The sequence below is a fragment of the Tyto alba genome, unplaced genomic scaffold (assembly GCF_018691265.1).
Source record: "Tyto alba isolate M040663 unplaced genomic scaffold, T.alba_DEE_v4.0 Super-Scaffold_39, whole genome shotgun sequence".
Classification (NCBI taxonomy): Eukaryota; Metazoa; Chordata; class Aves; order Strigiformes; family Tytonidae; genus Tyto; species Tyto alba.
Window position 1 is genome coordinate 8,902,743 of NW_024881314.1, and position 17,829 is coordinate 8,920,571.

Here is a 17,829-nt window from a genome sequence, read left to right on the forward strand (position 1 = left end):
TTAATGATGTGGCTGTCAAGAGGTGGCCGAGCCTGTCAGTTTTTAATTAAACAATTATCTTCTCAAAATTGGCATTTTCTATCGGTCCTGGGCTCACGAGCTGAATCCTAACGAGACCAGGAGAGGAGAGCACAGGGGAGCAAGAGCCTTTAGGGGAGCCCCTGGGGAGGAGAGGGGCACGGGGGAGCAAGAGCCTTTAGGGGAGCCCCTGGGGAGGAGAGGGGCACATGCGGGGGTCAGGGTTGGAGAAGCAGGGGCCGAAGGGGGCTCCGGCCACAGCTTCCTGGTGCCCTTGGACCTGACAGGGCTCCTGGGAGCCTGGGGGCAGGTGGGATTGTGCCCAGAGCATCACCTGCCTCCACCCCACTGTGGATGTGCCGCATCTTGCCGGGTACCACAGTGGGGTTTTGCGGGAAAGAAGCTGTTTTACAGAATTACATCTGCGCCGTGCCTGGTATAATGGGGTCCTGGGAAAAGCCCCCAGCATTACAGCCATGAAAGCAGTGGTAAGGCGAGACCGAGCCTTGGTGATGCTGAGCAAGGGGGTGGTTGTCTCCCTCGAAATGGTGCCAGGCAGTGCCCAGTACCCAGCCCGGTTCAGGCTTTGTATGATTGAGATGGGCAGTTTTGCTTTGTGGAGGACTCTGTCCCAGTTAACTGAACGCCCATCAGCAATTCAGAGGCAAGATCGGTGCCTGTCATTGTGTCAGCCCTGATTAGCGTGCACATCTGTAATTAGAGCGAGCAGCTGTGATTTCCAGCCTGGCTGAGATCTCAGGTGGGATATTTATGGCAGGGAAATGCTTAGAGGGATCTTCTCAGCAGACTGAGCCTTTGAGCTTGGATTTGATGGGTACTTCAAAAGGAGATAGCTATTTTGGAGGTGCAGATCTCAGAAAATAGGAGAAATGGTGTTTTCCAGATTAATTATCTTTGCAGTGTTTTTGCTTATAATCCTTCTTTTGCATGAAGCTCTGCAGAGACACACAGGGGAAAGAGGGGTTTCAGGACCAGCCCCTTCCACGCACCGATGTCCTGTGCCTCGTGTAACCTCTCTGGAAAAATAACGGTGTGGAAAAATCTGTCTTCCCAGGGCAGAAAGTTCCTTAAAAAATAGTTTGCTCTAGAGGGAAGGGGTGCATCAGTGGCACAGCCCTCATGGCAATGCTCTTGCCATGGGAAAAATCACCGCTGACCCCGGGCTATGGCCGCCCTGGGACCTGTGCCACCGCCGTGCCAGGGACGCGCTCGGCTGGGGGACGCTGCTGAGGTGCTGTGCAGAGGAGGGGGTTCCCCCTGGCAGGACCCCAGGGTGACTCTCAGGGCAGGGAGGTGCGATGTCAGGAAGTGAGCGCGGGCAGAAGTCTCCCAAAGACCGGCAGTGTTTCGTAACCCACGCTAAAAATACACGGTAGTTTAAGTGCTGCTGGCTCGGTATAAATAGCAGTTAGCAACGTGGGGGAGCAGCGACAGCGCCGACATCAACGTTTGCTCCGTCCTCGTGTGCCACCGGCTGCTGCCTCCCTGCCCTGTGCCAGCCCGTGCCGGTGGCAGTGGGGACCACCACAGCCCTGGGGCTGGGGAAAGACACTGGCTCCCACCCCACCAGAGCCGTCCACACTGGGCAGCAAACTCCCTGCAAAGTGGCAGTGAGAAAAGAGAGATTTTTTTTTTTTTTTTTTTTTTTTTTTTTACTTCCCTGTATTGTGCACAGCCAGTCCCAGCCCTGGGCTTTTCACCGGCTGGTTTGGTGGGTCGTGGTGCCGGGGCAGCAAAGCCTGGACCTTCCTCGCTGAGCAGGCAGAGCCATGCCGAGGTCAGAGCACGCAGGAGCAGAGGAACAGAGGATGCTGGACCCGACCCAAGGCACCTCTGGGATGCCCTTGCTCTGGATTACCTTGGCATCTTTACCAGTCCTAACTCTTCCCCTGTATTTTAAAATTACTCCCCCTGCTTGCCCGCAGCTGTGGAGTGTTTCTTGGGCTAAAACAGTTCAGACTTTAATTGGAAGTGACTTATTGCATGAAAACTGATTTTATTTTATAACTTACCAAAAATGAAGAAAAGCGAGGCTAAAATAGAACAGGGTGACTTCATTTTCACCAATACATAGATTGAACACAAATTAATCCTTTACTGTCTTTCTCTAGCGCTTTATGGTTTGTGAAGTTTTTCCAGTCCTAGTTTTCTGATCTACGTGCTTTGGTGGACAGACACAAGCTGTGGGCTTCAGCGCGTGGGGAGAGCCATTGCCCGGGGCACTGCTCTCCCGGGTCACTGGGCCCAGGGCGAGTGCAAGGCTGTCCCCTCTTGCTCTCTGTGCTCTGCTCTTCTCCCTTCACAGGTGGACCCTTACCTGCCTTACGAGTACACCTGCGAGGGGATGCTGGAGCGGATCCATGCCTACATTCAGCACCAGGTCGGGGAGCATCCCTGTTCTCCTGGCCAGCCATCCCTGTCCTCCTTGGGCGACCATCCCTGGTTTCCTTGGGGAACCATCCCTGCCCTCCCATGGGCCCAGTCCTGTTCCTCTGGGCAACCAACCACCGACCCAGTGCAGGTCCCCAGCAAGGGACGCCAGGTCCCAGCCCTGTGCAGCCTAATTGCAGAAAGCACCAGGAGATAGATGGGGGCTGGTGGAGGTTTGTCATGAACCAGAGGTGTTGGGGGGTGGTGGAAGGTGGCTCGGGGCGGCTGGGGCTGGGTCAAGGCCTTTCTGCTGCAGAAAATAAGGCAGCATTGGGAGAAGGAAGAGGTGGCTGGTGCCTTCATGTCCCACAGTAGGAGATGCCATCTGTGCATGCAGGTGACCAAAACCTGAGGAGCAAACTCAGCAGCCCAAGTGTCCTCCTGTCCCACCAGCAGCCTCCCTTCCTTATCCCCAACGTCTCACCCTGTCCCTCCGGGCACTAACCCATTGTCCTCTCTTCCACTAGGATTTCTGCAACATGTCATCTCCTCCTCTGCCTCCCAAGGCCAAGAGTCCTGCTATGCAAAGCCCTCCGAGCCCGCTGGCCCTGTCCCCCAATGCCACCCACCTGGTGTGGTCCCCCAGCGCCAGCCGGGACCCCCACGCCTGGCCCCCCGTGGACTCGCTGCAGGTGTGGGTGTCGGAGACCCGGCACACCTGCACCCAGACGTGCCGGCGGCACGGGCTGGTCTGCGAGCCCACCTTCTTCAGGTTCCTCAACAAGAAGGAGGTGTTTCTCCAGTGAGTTGTGACCTTCTCAGCGAGGTGGGGGAGAGGGGGGATATCAGCCAGACGATGTTCCCTTTGCTCCCCCCATCCCCAGCACCCATTTTCCTTGTGTTCTCCCTCCCGAAATCCCATGGAGGTGCCTTCGTGCCCAAGGTGATGTAGGCAGGGCACTGCCCGCAAAGGAGCCCATTGCTTGCATGTGTTGGCCCTGACCAGCTTCACACTTCAGAAGGCAACGATAGCCTTTCCAGGCACGTTTTTCTCTCTCTCCCACCCCATTCCTCTCCACCTCCTCCACGCTCTCTCCCTTTCTCTCTTTTTTTATGTCTTTCTCTATAAAACTGCATTTTGAACACAGTGGTGAAGTTTTAATAGAGTATAAATCTGCCACTGGGCTCCTTGCTGCTCTGTGGGCAATTAAAATGCAAGCATTACCATTGCTGTCATGCTGGTCAGGCAGGCGCTGTGAGTCCCACTGACATTTTTATGTGATAAATTACAGCTGGGGCTTGGATTTCACTCTCTGCCCTCCATGCCCCCCTCCAGACCTTAAAATGAGCTGGCTCAGGGACTCATTGATTGAGAGGGGCTGGTGGGAGGGTGATGCTAGTACTGCTGCTCCATCTGCAGATGCGGGCACAGGTGGGAGGAGAGGGATGCCGTGATCCACACCGGGCATTTCTGCTGCTCCTCAGGGTGTTCACTGATGATCACCCCAGTTTTTCTGGCTAATCCCAGCTAGCAGGGGCCACATGGGCATCCACTGAACTCATGTGCCCTTCCAGGGGACATTAGCTGCTGTGGGAGGTGTCCACGGAGAGCAGACAGACCTGTTGGTCAGCAGGAGGGATATAAAAGATTTGGTTGGATTTCCGTGTGTGATTTCCTGAGCCATCCATGGCCCATGCAAGGGTTGGGGTGGTCTCTGGGCTTCAGGGTTGAGTAGTGAGGGTCACCCCTTCCTGCATGTTGTGTTGGGGTGGTGACAAGCATTCATGTCTAGCCAAGGGGGTGCCAAACAGAACACTTACAGTTCCTGGTGCAACCGGCAAAGATCTGGCCCAACGGTTAGTGAAGGAACCTCCCTGGGAAGGACAGAACAGCACTAAAAGCCCTTCAGTGAAACCCCAGGCAGCCTCCTGCCCTGAACCAACCCACCTTTGTCTTCGTTCCCAGGCTCAGCATCACCTGCGACAGCACCGAGTACGAGATGAACCATCTTTACCCAGCGGTGGCTGAGAACGTCCACGAGTGCTACCTCCAGAAGGAGCCGCTGCTCTTCAGCTGTGCAGGGTACAACACCAAGTACCGGCGCCTCTGCCCCTGCCGCGACTACCGCAAAGGACAAGTGGCTCTGTGCAGGGACTGCTTGTGACTTGGTGTGTCCCCCCTCCGTGTTTGTGACACGCAACGTGCAACGAGTGGCTTTTTCTGAAAGCTTCTGCAATAGATGAGGGAGGTGGGACAGGTCCCTCCCGGCGGGTGAGCCGGGGGTGTCAGACTCTGGGGGTTGTTTCATCTGCCAGTCAGCTGTGAATGACCGTGTCCTGACCTTTTGTTTCATTTTCTTCTCGAGGAGCATCATCCGACCACAACCGAACCCACCTGGACAGGGTGGTGGGGAGGTGGGGGCTGGGGACACCCTTCCCCTTTTCTGGCGATGGGACAAGCCACCAGCAGACTGCAGTTTCAGGGTTTTCATCCTCTTCAAGCATCCTAGGTTGTTTTATTTATTGATTTTTTTTTTTTTTTTTTAACCCTCCCCCCTGACAAGTGGTAAATTAAAGGGGAAGCAACACCCAGCCCTTCTGTGGGAGTTATTGGGCAGAGCTGTGCTGGGGGACACGGGGGGACTGCCTGTGCCTGCCTTGGCTGCGGAGCTGGGGGAGGACAAAGCCCAAGGAGGGCGGCTGGGTTGGATGGACACAGCGGGGTCTGCACCCATGGTGCCCCCAGAAAGAAGCCGGTGGGGCTGGGTGGCCCCCAAGCTGTCCCTGGGAAGCACAGGGCAGAATGGGGCTGGGGAGGGGTCCCGGGAAGGATGCTGGTCCCCAGGGCAATGCTGAAGCGAGCCCCCCAGCCCCTCGGCTGCTCTCTGCCCCGCTGGGCTGTGCACAGAGCTGGACATCCCTCCAGGGAACGAGGCATCGGAGGTGGCAGCGGGGGCACAGGGGCTGCTCGGGGGTCGAATAAGCAGGTGGGAAGGAGGATGTGCTGCAGCAGCCGAGAGGAATTGCTGGTGGGCACAGACCGAGGCCAGGGGAGAGGGGGCAACACAGCAGCTGCGAAAGCACCGTCGTGGCTCTGCGTGCCCCAGATGTTGCAGCCACAGGAGGAGGTGAGCTCCAAGCAACCGTGCATGGTCTTCGCTTCTTTAACTTTTCTTCATGCCATTCATCTCACTTTAGGGGACTTTTCACTGCTGCCAGCATTTCCCTTCCTGGCATGTCCCCAGGTTTGCTCGGTGACCTGGTTTGTTTTTGTAGGGTTGCTCACTGGAGCAAGGCTGAGTGTATTGTTGTAAGGTCGGTGCTCAGCCCTTCTGTTGATTGGAAGCGTTCAATGGTGAGACTCCTGCATCCTGTAAAACACGTGGCTGGGAATTCCCTCCCAGCCCTTCTCTGCATGGAAGAGCTCCTGGCCCAGCCAGCAAGGGAAGCCGGTGGGGTGGCAGCCTGTCCTGACAGGGTCACCACTGCGTCCCAGACACCGGCAGGCTTGTCCTCCCCCCGTCTCGAGGTGACTGATGGCGAGCAGTGCCATGGCAGGGTGAGTACACGAGGTCTCCCCCACGACCCAGCTGCTCGCTGGAGCTGTGCCACGCAGCCCTGGCACCTCCAGCCCATCCTCCCCGCGGCTCAGTGGCTTGCAGCCAGGTTTGGGGAGAAAATGTCATTCCTTCAGCTCTGCAACGACACCAGGCAGACCCCAGCTTCCCTCACCATCTCCCCGCTCTGGCCCCGGGAAGGGGGACACGCATGGTGCTTGTGTCCTTCTGGCATCCCTTCAGCCGAGCCCGTGAGCCCGCTGCGGCGAGACCAGCCGCATCCTGCGCCAGATGAGGCGGGAGCTGGAGACGCTGCCATTATCCCGGAGCAATTTGTCATCTTCAGCGCAAAATTGCATAGGCAGCCTCCATCCCGCCTGCAACACCAGACAAGGGGAAGGATTGATTAAGTAATTTTTGTGTCTTGCAGCCAGCATGTGTATAAATAAAAGCAGTGCAAACCTCTCTTTGCAGAGCTGAACAGCAATACCTTGTGCCTTTCTATGGCACCTTTCATCTCGGTCTCAAAGCATTGCCTGGCAAAGGCTCCCGCGCCACTCGCCCCGGCTGCTGCGAGTGCTGGGTGGGCAGGAGCCGGCCCGGGAAAGGCACGGGGGATTTGTAAGCAGAAACCACCAGGGATTCACTTCCCAGGGTTGTAAGGACCAAATAAAACCTGGTTTTGCTGGGGATCTAAGCAAGCTTTAAAGACCGGGAGGCTCAGGATGCCTCTCAAGGCAGTGCTCATTGCACCAGCTCCCCTGGCAGCTTTCTCCACTGGTTCTGCTCAGCTGCTTTTAAAATAGCCTTCACCTTTTGGCAGCCCAGTGCCTGCTTCCCGCTGCAGAGTCCCAATTATCCCCTGGCAGGAGCATTTTTCTCCAAGCTGAAATAAAAGGCGGCTGGCTCACCTTTGCCGCTGTCATGGGAAATAATGATCTGTCTGGAAGCTTGTTGGATCTCAAGCCAGCCTGTAAATTTGGGTGATGGGGCTGAGCGATGCTCTGGTATTACCTGTCACGTCTCTGCCCCATCAGCTGGCACCAGGTCCTGCTCTCGGTGGGTGCTGCCTGGGCAAAAGCCGTTCTTGGCCCATCGGTGACTGCACATCGCTCGCGGGCGCTGGAGGTATCAGGGACCAGAGTGCGGGTGCTCAGGACAGCCCCTCGTGCCTCGGCCTGTGTGGAGCCCCAGGGTGATGCCTCGGTCTCTAACACCCCACGCAGGGGCAAGGGGGGGGTCTTGGCTGGTTGGGTAACGCCAACGCTGGGTATTAACGGTGGTTTTGGGGCAGAATCGGCACCAGATTGTTTGTTGTGTGGGGTGTGTGTGCCAGGGCCGTGGGGCATATCAACTCCTGCAGCGCTGCTGGTCCTGGGCACCCTGACATGGAGGTGGCAGCAAGGGCTGGAGGAGCTGGGTCAACAGCAGCTCCCAGAGGAGATGGAGTAAAAGAGAAGGGACTTTGTCACCTGGAAATGCTTTTTCTCTGTGTGTTTCTGGCCCTGGCTGTGCCCGAGCAATCACTGGAGCATCCCGCTGCCTTCCCAAGCCCTTTTCCAAGCAAGTCTCCAGCACTTGCCCTGATCTCCCCAGCCAGGACACAGTTCTATCTGGAAGGGAGATCTGAGGATGATACAGACATTAAATTAACTTTTTACTAAGTAGGAGCATGGAAGAGATTTAAAGAGAAGCCAAGGTGCTGGCATATGAAAGAGTTTCTAATTACCACAACTAATTACAAAGAAGAAATCCCCAGTTGGGAGGGGGAAAAGAGGGGGAAACAGTGTTAAAACTCTGAATAAAATCAAACAATTAAAAATCAAATGAGGAGCTGTCAGATACACCCTCCAATGCTGGTGGATGAAACAGTTTATTTAACAACCCAGAGCATGTGTGTAGGGAGCTCCTGGGGTCTCCTTGGGGCGGGGGGTTGTGGACCTTTTGATGGCATCTCTGGTGGCATCACAGCGGGCAGAGCCTTCTGGAAGTTTGTTGTTTTGTTTTTTTCTTAGCCTGTTTTCCTCTTCTTGACAGCTGTGAAACCAGGACAGGCGTGTCGAAAGAATGATGTTTTTCCGGAAATCCATTTTCTGTACTTAGAAATGGAGCCAGGGGTGATTTTTGTTTCTGAGCCTTGCTCTTAGTAACTACTGTTTCTGAGCCTTGCTCTTAGTAACTACACTCAGAACTTTCCTTCTGGAGTTCTGTTTTTCTCCCCTGTTTTTAATGTTAATGGCATCAAAACCTTCCCTTGCCAGTGCAGCTGGGGCAGCGGGGGGGGTTTGGTGAGAGGGCGGGTGGTCCCTGCCCCAGCGTCCCCTCGCAGCATCCCGCTGCCGGCTGGGCGCCTCTCCCTGCACCAGCACCCTCCTCTGCAGAGGCTCAGCCGCCGTTAGCTCCTGGAGCAGCAATCTGGGCTGTAAATCACAGCCAGAGGGAGGTAATAGCGTGGCTCCGCTCTTATCTGGGGCTTTATTAGGAAATCGTTAAGCGGCTTTTCCCTCCCGATCCCCTGCTTATCAGCAACCCGGTAAAATGGCAAATTGGCAAATTGCATCCGTGATGCGGACAGTCCAGGCAAGAGAAACCCATTTATTTTCCCTAACGGGTTTATCGCTAGATCAAGGAGCTGCTGAAGATGTAAGCACCGGTGGTTATTTCCCCAGGTGATGGATCTAGCTGCCACACAGCCTCTGGGAACCAAAGCACGCCGCCTGACAGGGATGTCTAATGGACCCGCGGTCAGGACTACTGGCTCATGTATTTCAAGGTCTTGCTTTAATTGAGTCCTGTCTCCCTGGTGTCATGCTTTCTTTCTTCTTCTTTTTTTTTTTTTTCCTTTTTTTTAATTTTTTTTTTCCCCCTTTAGAAAGACTTCCCACAATAAACGAATGCATTTAATCTCCTGTCCTATTCCCTCATCTCTCGCTCCCTTTGGCAAAGCCAGAGCCATAAAGCAAGTTAGCAAATTGAAAATCTGTCCTCAGACTTATTGAGTGAAAAGAGCAGTGAAATCTTTTGCCTTTTTTGCTTTCTTTCTTTTTTATTCTTTCTTTTTCTTTTTTTTTTTTTTTGCCAGTAGAAGGACTTGGCATGTGTGTGTGCGTGTGTCTAACCCCCTTTCAAAGCTGTGGGGCTGAGTGTTCCCTTTCTTACCAGCTCAAGCAGCGATGCCCAGAAACACTCATTGTGGCTCGTTAGCAGAAAGCTCTTAAAACTCTAGATCGATATATTCTCTGGAGAGATAGGGCCCATTGAATATTATTCCCCAGGCAGGCAGAGAAATACCAACATCCCATCCACAAAGCAGAGCAAAACTGCTGAGGATGCAGCTTCTCCTGCCAGTGCTGGTGGCAGGGACAGGACATCCCCCAGTCTGGGCAGAGTGGGAGCCAAACTGGGATCCAGACCTTGGCATCCAGGTTGTCTGGAAAGTGGGAAAAATTAAAGGTTGGGATGATGGGGAGAGGGGGAACTGTTTGGTGGTGGTTAGGTGCCTCTGTGGGGCTTGTCCTCCAGCCAGGGCCCCTGGGTGCAGGTGCCACTGCTGCCTGCAAAGAGCCTCAGGAGGGCAAAAATATATGGATAATGTGGCCATTCCCAACACCTGGCTGCTGGCTTTGGAAAGCTGAGAGGAAAGGGGCTGGGGGGTGTGCAGCCCCTCTCCTCACCATCTCTCGGAAGGCTCCTACTGCCTCTCACCCTCTGGAACTCAGCAACCAGTAAAGACCAGTTGGAGACAGGTCAGAGGTTTGCTTTTAGTTTTAGAGTGAGCTGCCAGATGTGTCAGCTTTTCTATAAATATAAGCCAGAAAACAGGAAATAATGATCTGCCCTAATTTTGTTCCTTTCATCTAAGGATTCAAAGCATCTGCCAGCATCTCTAAGAAATCAGGAAAGACTTTGCAACCTCCATGGAAATGCAGCCATTGCAGAGGTGTGCATGCAATTTTTTGCTGACCATTGCATTGGAATCCCTCACTTGCCAGCCCCAGTTCCTTCCCAGATTATCCCAACTTCATGTCACTGAGACTGGGACCCAGCAAGTCAGCCTTGGAACGGGTGATGTTCTTGCAGCTTAACACAGTGCACAGCTGGCTCAGTGCCGCTGAGCATGGAGGATTGTTTATTTAATCAATTAATTGAATTAATTAATTTTCAGCAGAGTGTTGAGAAAAATAATAGGAAGCACCAGCAGCTCTGCCAGCTGTCTTGCCGTGTGCGGCAGTGGGAACAGGGGCATGATTTGTACATGTATCTCAGGGGAGCAAGATGAGCCCGGCCATGCAGTGCTGGGGCAGATGTGAATCACAGAGTGGTTTGGGTCAGAAGGGACCTTTAAAGGTCTGGTCCAACCCCCTGCAATGCCCAGGGACATCCTCAACCAGCTCGGGTTGCTCAGAGCCCCGTCCAACCTGGCCTGGAAAGTTTCCAGAGATGGGGCACCCACCACCTCTCTGGGCAACCCGCTCCAGTGTCTCACCACCCTCATCATAAAAAATTTCTTCCTTATATCTAGTCTGAATCTACCCTCCTTCAGTTTAAAACCATCACCCCTTGTCCTATTGCAACAGACCCTACTAAAAAGTCTGCTCCCATCTTTCCTGTAGCCCCCTTTAAGTACTGAAAGGCTGCAAGAAGGTTTTCCAGAGCCTTCTCTTCTCCAGGCTGAACCACCCCAACTCTCTCAGCCTGGCCTCAAAGGGGGAGGTGTTCCATCCCTCGGATCATTTTTGTGGCCTCCTCTGGACCCGCTCGAGCAGGTCCATGTCTTTTTGTACAGCGATTGCAGCCAGGCAGAGCCCAGTCCACACTCTTCTGGCAATGCTTTCCTTGGGGAAAGGAACACTCGGACAGAGTCCAGGCACTCGAACTTCTGCGTCTCCCCTTTCCTGGCATTGCCAGTCCTACACCTTTACTGTCCACTGATCCCTGCTGTGTGTGCTTCATCCCGTGTTCTTTGCTCTCACCACTGGGATTTCCTTGCACGGTTTGTCCTGGAGGCTAGGGAGGACGTGGCACCAGTTTTACCTGCAAGGATCCTTCATCACCAGCCTCCCCGTGCAGCAGCTCCGATACAGCTGCAATGATGTTCCTCGGCCACCGCTGTCCCCAGGCTCTTGCAACATCTCTGTCCCTCTGCAATGGCTTGTTCGGGTTTGGTGTGGAGGTTTGAGCCACGTTGGTTCCTGTCCCCAGCTCTCCATCTAGCTCAAATGAAGAGCAGCAACTGGGTGCTAAAGTGGAGCCCAGCTGGCTGTCACTGGCGGTGGCAGTGCCACAGCAATCTCCGCGTCATCACACAGCAGTGACCGCTCCTCTGTCCTTCCAGCTGTGGCCAGATGTGGCCAGGCAGGGACTGGGCTCGGGAGCAAGAAGTTCATAAAAGAAATCTGGGAGGCAATGGATTTCCACACTTAATTAACTCGACAAATTAATCCCAATTAGAAGCTGTAATTGGGATTATAGTGGTTAATCATCCTTCCCCCTCAAGCAACAACCGCACTATCTGTCTTAACTTTATTATAAAAGCAGAGGACGCGGAGTTACGTGTTCCTGACACCAGAGCAGCCACTGCTACCGCCCAGCCACATCCCGAGGGGATCGATTTGGGTCTGGTCCCCTCAACATGCTGCTCCCCAGGATGGGGGACAGGCGGGGGGACAGCACTGTGTGACCCAGTGACCCCCTGCAACTGCCAGGGCGTGATGCGCTGGATTGCATCATTGCCACTTTGCCACAAACACTGCGAATTCCGCTGCTCATGCTCCTGTTTGAGCCGTTTCCCGCAGAAAACCGAACTGCGGGGAGATTTCATTGACTGTTTTTGTCCTTCTCCACTGCTGTTTTATGCTAAAAAGAGCCTGAATGAAAACATCTGCTTGTTCTTCTTTTGCTGAGCACGTTAATTAGCAGTGTCCTCCTGTGGCGGGTTGGTCACAGCAGGAATACAGGCTCCTTTCCTCCTGCACCACTCTTCATCTCATTTTTCGTCCCACGGGTGCTGGTGGGCTCTGGGCTCCTCCCAGTCCCAGCGGCAGCTCAGGACTGAGCCCAGCCCCAGCTCCAAATCCACCCTGCTTCCCCCCACTGTTCCCTAAAGCTCACCCAGCAAAACTCCCAACACCTCTTCCTTGCACCCCTCTCCTGCTATTACCTTGGGGAATTTGCTTTCAGGGCCACAGTGTGAGAATCATGCCCAGCACCCACAACCCAACCCCCCTCCCCCTCCCCTCGCTCCTGCCCGGGCACTGGGAAAGATGCTGTCAGTACTGGTTTGGCTTCAGGTCCTTTCCAGCCCTACTGAGGACCTGCTGGGGGGCTGAAAGGGGAACTTTTGGAGAGGCTTCACCCCAAGGACTGGCTCCCAGCATGGTCCCAAAGGGAATATTGGATGCTTGGTGTTCTGGAGGCATCAAAGCCATTGGACAAAGCTCTGTTAAATGCCCCAGGGAGGACAAACTCACTGCAGCAGCCCCTGGAATCATTACTGTCAATATTTAGCAGCGCAGAAAATACAGGATTATGCTCCTTCTTCCATTTGGCTCAGCTTTATCCAAAGCCACAGAGAACTTGTGCCCTGCAGATCTCGGGGGTTATCTTCAACGAAAGCGTGCTTTGCCGCAGAGGAAGGGCCACGCTGTTTGCGTCCTCCCCCGGCCGCCCCACGCGCAGCCGGTGCCTTCGCACCTCCCCACCTCCAGCTCCCGCCATCGCCCGCGCGGGGCTCCATCCGGTTTTGCAGATGCTATTTTGGTTGAGTGTTTTTGTTAAAAGTGTTGTTGAACGGGAAAAATAAAAACTCGAGGACCCCAGAGGTATTTTTAGTCCTGTATCGGTGACTCGCTCAAAATCCTCAACAGGACTGTAAAATAAAATTAATCTGCATCTGCCGTGTGTCATTTTTACAAAACTTGTCTCCTTCTCTTACCAGGTTTACAACACTGTTTGTCTCAGTTTGAGAGCGTGCCAAGTACCTGCCAGGTGGCCCCAGCTACAGCAGACAGCAGCGGGAAACCCTCAGGGCTGGGGGTGAGGTGGGGGCAGAAGGAAGAAAAACGGATGTTGTCTCTCACTGAGTTTGCAGCAAGCTTGTGCCCCATCTGTCTGCTCAGGTAGCCGGGTAGATGCTGTCTGAGCAGGTGTAGCGAGCTGCACTGGTTGTACTGGTTTGCTTGGAGGGCAGAGCTGCTGGGGAGAGCTGGGAGAGCTGCTGGGGACGGGGGGACACTCTCAAGAAGGGGGAGCTGCTGTGGGAACCTCTGAGCAACACCCCACCACCCTGGATAGGGAGGGAAAAGTCTTATTGTCATGGAGACCGATGAAACAGTTGAAAACTGGCTGTCATGGAAACCAGTCTGGGAGTCTGTGGGACCATCCAGCTGGGCTGGTCCCCAGGTTGTGGGGACAGTGCTGGTCCATGCAGCATGGGATGCCTGGGACGGTTGGAGCTCCAGAGCAGGGCTGAGCACCACTGCATCCCCAAAATGGGCTACCAGGAAGCCAAACTGGAGTAATGTGGCCCCAAATTGGGGAACTGAACATCCCAAACTGGAATAATGCAGGCTGGTAGGGAAAGAGCTGGTGGATATTTCTGGGCTCTTGGACATATAATCTGCCAACACTCAGGACTGTGAACTGCACAGAAACACCATCATTAAAGTGGCTGAGGGTGGAAATGTGACACGAGCCACATTTCCCGAGAGAAATTCCACAGAGGCTGGGGGGGAAGAGCAGGACTGGGATGAGGGGTCAGCAGGAGCAGTGGGAGGGATGGGGGATGCTCTTGGCTTGGCAGCAGTGAGGTGATGTGAATAGCGCTCAATAGCTCTTCCTCCTCATCCAGAACCAATAAAGCATCTCCTGTTTGGGTTTGATGTTTGTTTTCCTTCCTAAAATAGGACTTTGGGAAAACAAGGGAGGCCTCTTCACCCCTGGGCTGAGCCTTTCCTTTGCAAGAGAGAGGTGTCCTTAGTGGGGACCGAGGTGGCTTTTGTCACCCTTCCCATGGGCCATGCTCACTCTGCCATGCAGCAGTTTCAAACACCCCAGGGTGCCCCCATGGTCCTTCCAGCCTTGCTCCTGGCACAGATCGGGCTGGCACACGTGAGGTGGTGGGGTCTGAGGGCTCCATGACACCCACGACAGAGGAGAAGCAGCTCTTCCCTCTCTCACCGCGTCCTCTCCCCACCTTTCCCCTGCATCCAGCTGCATGTCCCCGCCAGCAGCTGGCAGAGGGATGCTCCACGCGCAGGTGATGAGCACCTCGCCACGAGCTGGTAACTCTCCAACCTGCCTGCTCACCTTTTTACATGCACAAAAACACCCGCTGACATTTCCATCCATTTAGTGTCTGCCCTGAAGCTGCTGGTCAGACATGGCACACCAGCCCTGCCCCCTTGCTCTGGGGCAGGGCAAGGCACCCCACGTCACGACATCCTCCCACCCAACATGTCCCATGGGGCCAGTGGATGCTCTGGCTGCAAATTTCAAGACTGAGTATCTCCACTGGGGATGGGATGAAGTGATAGTGAAGAGATGGGAGCACATAAGACTTGGGAGGGGGAATATAGGGGTTTCTTGCAGTTGTGGTCCTAAAAGCACCTTTCTGCCCTCATTACCTATTCCCAGGGGTCCAGCCAGAGCAGCCTCGAGCCAGCCCAGGCTCCAGTGAGCCCAGCCCAGGGCACAGGGAGAGTGGGAGCAGCTGGAGCCTATAAAGGGCTGTTAGGGGTGTTTCAGGCTGTGCTGTTGCAGGTGGGGGGTCTGGGTTGGTCCTGGAGCCTGGCTGCAGGAAGAGGGATGGTTGGCTTCTCCAAGACTGGCTTGGTGAGTTGGTATCCCCTGCCTCTGTGGGGAGGGTTGGGGTGGTGTTGGCAACGACACGGGTGATCTTTTGGGGGCTGTCAGGAGTCCCCCCCCCATCCTGAGATAGGCAGCCTGAGTCTCAGGAACCAGGCTGAGCTGGGCAGGGTTTGTGGCCAGGACCCCCAGGTCTGGGGGGCTTACTTCTCCTGTAACTGCTGATCCCCAAAACCTGCCCTCTATGGCAGGGGGAGGGATGGAGAGGCTGTGTCCCCCCCCACTGCTGGGCTGGTGCCCAAGAGCTCAGCTTCCTCTTCCCCGGGGCTGAACACAGCTCTCACGCTAACTGCAACCTCAGGACGGCCTTTAATTTTTAATGCTTCAATAAAACAGTAATTACAAACACTGCAATTTGAGTTTTTAAGCAGAAAGTATTAACTTCCCAGGATTTAATTATTCAACAGAAATTAATGAAAGTGGGGCTGGATCCTGCTGGCTGTCTTGGTTTTTTCTAGCAGGCCCAGCATCTATCTGCTTTGCAGGGAGGAGGGCTGGGGGAGGATGAAGCCCATCCCCGGTGCCTCCTGGCTACCCAGGAATGACTGTGTGCCCTACCAGCCAGGGTAGAGGTGTGGGGGATCCTGGCTGGGAGGGCACCAGTGTGAGGCACCGGTGTGCTGGGCTGGGTGAGGAGAGGTTCAGGGGGAACCCCAGTAAAAGCCTCTTTCTCTGCTCCCTGCAGGATTTCCAGCCGAGGCCGTGCAGGATCCCAGCCATGGGGTGCAGGTCTCTTTGGGAGGTCAGTGACTGCTGTGATCTGAATCAGTGCTGCATGAGACTGTGCATTAACCAGAGTGGGGAAACTGAGGCAGGTACCATGCCAGGAGGTAGCGTGACCCTGTGGCTGCTCCCCTGTGCCCCCCCACCCAGGGCCCTCACCCATCCCCTGCCTGGGGGGGGCCTCGGGAGCTCCGAGCCTTTGCTTTCTGGAGGTTTCTGTAGCCTTAATTGTGCTTTGAGTTCCCTGGGAAGATTTCAGGCTTGCTTTTAATTACTTTGCTACGGCATGGTGTAGCTCAAAAGCACCTTTGCTGGGGAGTGGGTCTGTTGAGACCAAGAGTGCTCCCAGGGCTGTTTAAATATAGCAAATGAGTCGGTGTCTTGGCAAAGCTTGTGGACTCAGGCTGGCTGATGTTGGACCCCCACCCCTCACAGGGTAACAGTGGGGTTGGGAAAGCCTCGATGAAGGGGCTCAAGGAGGGGGGAAACGGGGGGATTAAAATATTCCCTGCCAGGAGTGAGCGGTGGGGCTGCAGGAGTGGGGGTTCAGGGGAAGCATCGTGCTGAGATGGGAACTGTTGGGGTTCTCCAGCTCACTGCACCCACACCTCAGACCTCCTCCCACATCCACAAAGCCCCTTTTCCACACAGGCACCAGCCCATTGCAACATCCCATCCTAAGAAGCATAGCCATACAGCCATGGCCTTCAGCAACTGGCATCGGGTAAGGTCTCAGGGAACTGTTCGCTAGAAAAAGCGAGTTGTTGTTGTTATTAATAGTTAACTGTCATAACTTCATTAATAAGCAAACCTGTCTGATCAACCGTCTGCAACAAGCCTGTAAGAACACAGTGACAGCCAGGGCTCCTCGCGAAATGGAAATGGCTGTTTGTCAGGGCTGGGTGAACAAATTGAAGTGAGTGGAGGAGGCGGCGAGGGCTGGTGGGGAGGGGGGTGGAGATGACGGCTCTGCTGATGAGGTGCTGGGGATGGGGAAGGAACAGGGCCTCATTTGAAAGGGAAATGAAATTATCACCTGCTCTGTCTGCAGTCCTCATGCCGCCGAGCCTGATGAGCTGTGCGGGAGGGTGCTGGAGCGGGTGGCCCTGGGAGCACCCAGCACCCCGGCGTGGGAGCGCAGCCCATTTGAGTTCTGGCATCATCCCTGTGGGAGCAGGTTCTCGTGCAGGTGGGGCTGGTGTAGCCCCCCCGAGGGGCCTGGGGGTGATCTGCTGCCCGTGGGGTGGGCTTGTGACATCCTTCACCACCTCTCCACCCATCAAAGCCTTGTCTTGCACCGTTTGGGCTGTATTTAGGGAAAGTCACTCCTGAAATGGGAGTGGTGGGGTAAGGAGGGAAGGTGATGCTGATTAGGATGAGATCTCTGCTGAAGCAGGTGAATCCTGGCGCACTGTGACGCTGCTGTCACCCAGATTTATGTCCCCAAGTGATTCTCATCACATGTGGGATGGTGGGTTTGGCAGTTTTGGGGGGGTGGGGGTGGGTTTTGAAGGCAGCTTCTGCCTGTGGCTGGGCAGCGAGCCCGTCCCTTGGGGCACAGGGCAGGGCAGCAGCCTGCAGTAAGGACGGGGTACAACCAGCTCCATCCCTGCGCCAGGGATGTTCCTCTGCTGTAGTGGGAATATTTTCTCATCCCCTTCCTATATACCGTGCATCTGTGGTTCCTGGATGGGAACACAACTCTCTGGTCTCTGTCCCTTAGGGTGATGTCTGCTGGGCTGGAAATATGAAGGAACTGGGCTTAAATGATGAGTGTTGGTGAGACAAGGAGAGATTTAACAACTCAGTTAATCAGCTGTGGCAGCGCTGGTCTGGGTGAGAGACCTGCTGCTCCCCACCAGCTCCGCAGGGAGAGTTCACAGAGCTCTGTCACCAGTCATTTGGGGTGTTTTATTTGGGTCTTAACTTTGATTTAACTTCAGTAGATTATAAAGACAAAAAGTCATTTTTGTCTTTATTCAGGGGAGAAAAAAAAAAAAAAAAGGCCAAAATGGGATAGTTTGAAGTTGTCAAAATGATTTTCCGCTCCTTCAAAATAATCTCACAAAACTGACCCAGATTTTACAAGGCACTTTGGCTTTCAAAGAGCTGACTGTCTGTGTAGAAGATGGGTCTGAAAATATATATATATATTTTTTATTTTTTTTTTTCCCCTTAGTAGTTTTACAAAACCTGTGCCTTGCCCTATTCCTGTGGGATCTGTAAGGGTGTGATGCTTTGTGGGGAACACGATCCAGCCCTGCAGCTCATCCCG

At 54.5% G+C, this 17,829-nt stretch overlaps 1 protein-coding gene across 3 annotated transcripts in view; it reads left to right on the plus strand.

Moving 5' to 3' along the window:
* MGAT5B (alpha-1,6-mannosylglycoprotein 6-beta-N-acetylglucosaminyltransferase B) overlaps positions 1 to 6,433 on the plus strand; it is a 69,458-nt gene extending 63,025 nt beyond the window's left edge. For all 3 annotated transcript variants that reach the window (XM_033002391.2, XM_033002393.2, XM_033002394.2), the window contains 3 exons: positions 2,345 to 2,419; positions 2,937 to 3,211; positions 4,376 to 6,433. In XM_033002391.2, the coding sequence (XP_032858282.1) occupies positions 2,345 to 2,419; positions 2,937 to 3,211; positions 4,376 to 4,574 (549 nt within the window). In that variant the 3' untranslated portion in view covers positions 4,575 to 6,433. The remainder of the gene's footprint in view (positions 1 to 2,344; positions 2,420 to 2,936; positions 3,212 to 4,375) is intronic.
* Positions 6,434 to 17,829: the final 11,396 nt, after the last annotated feature.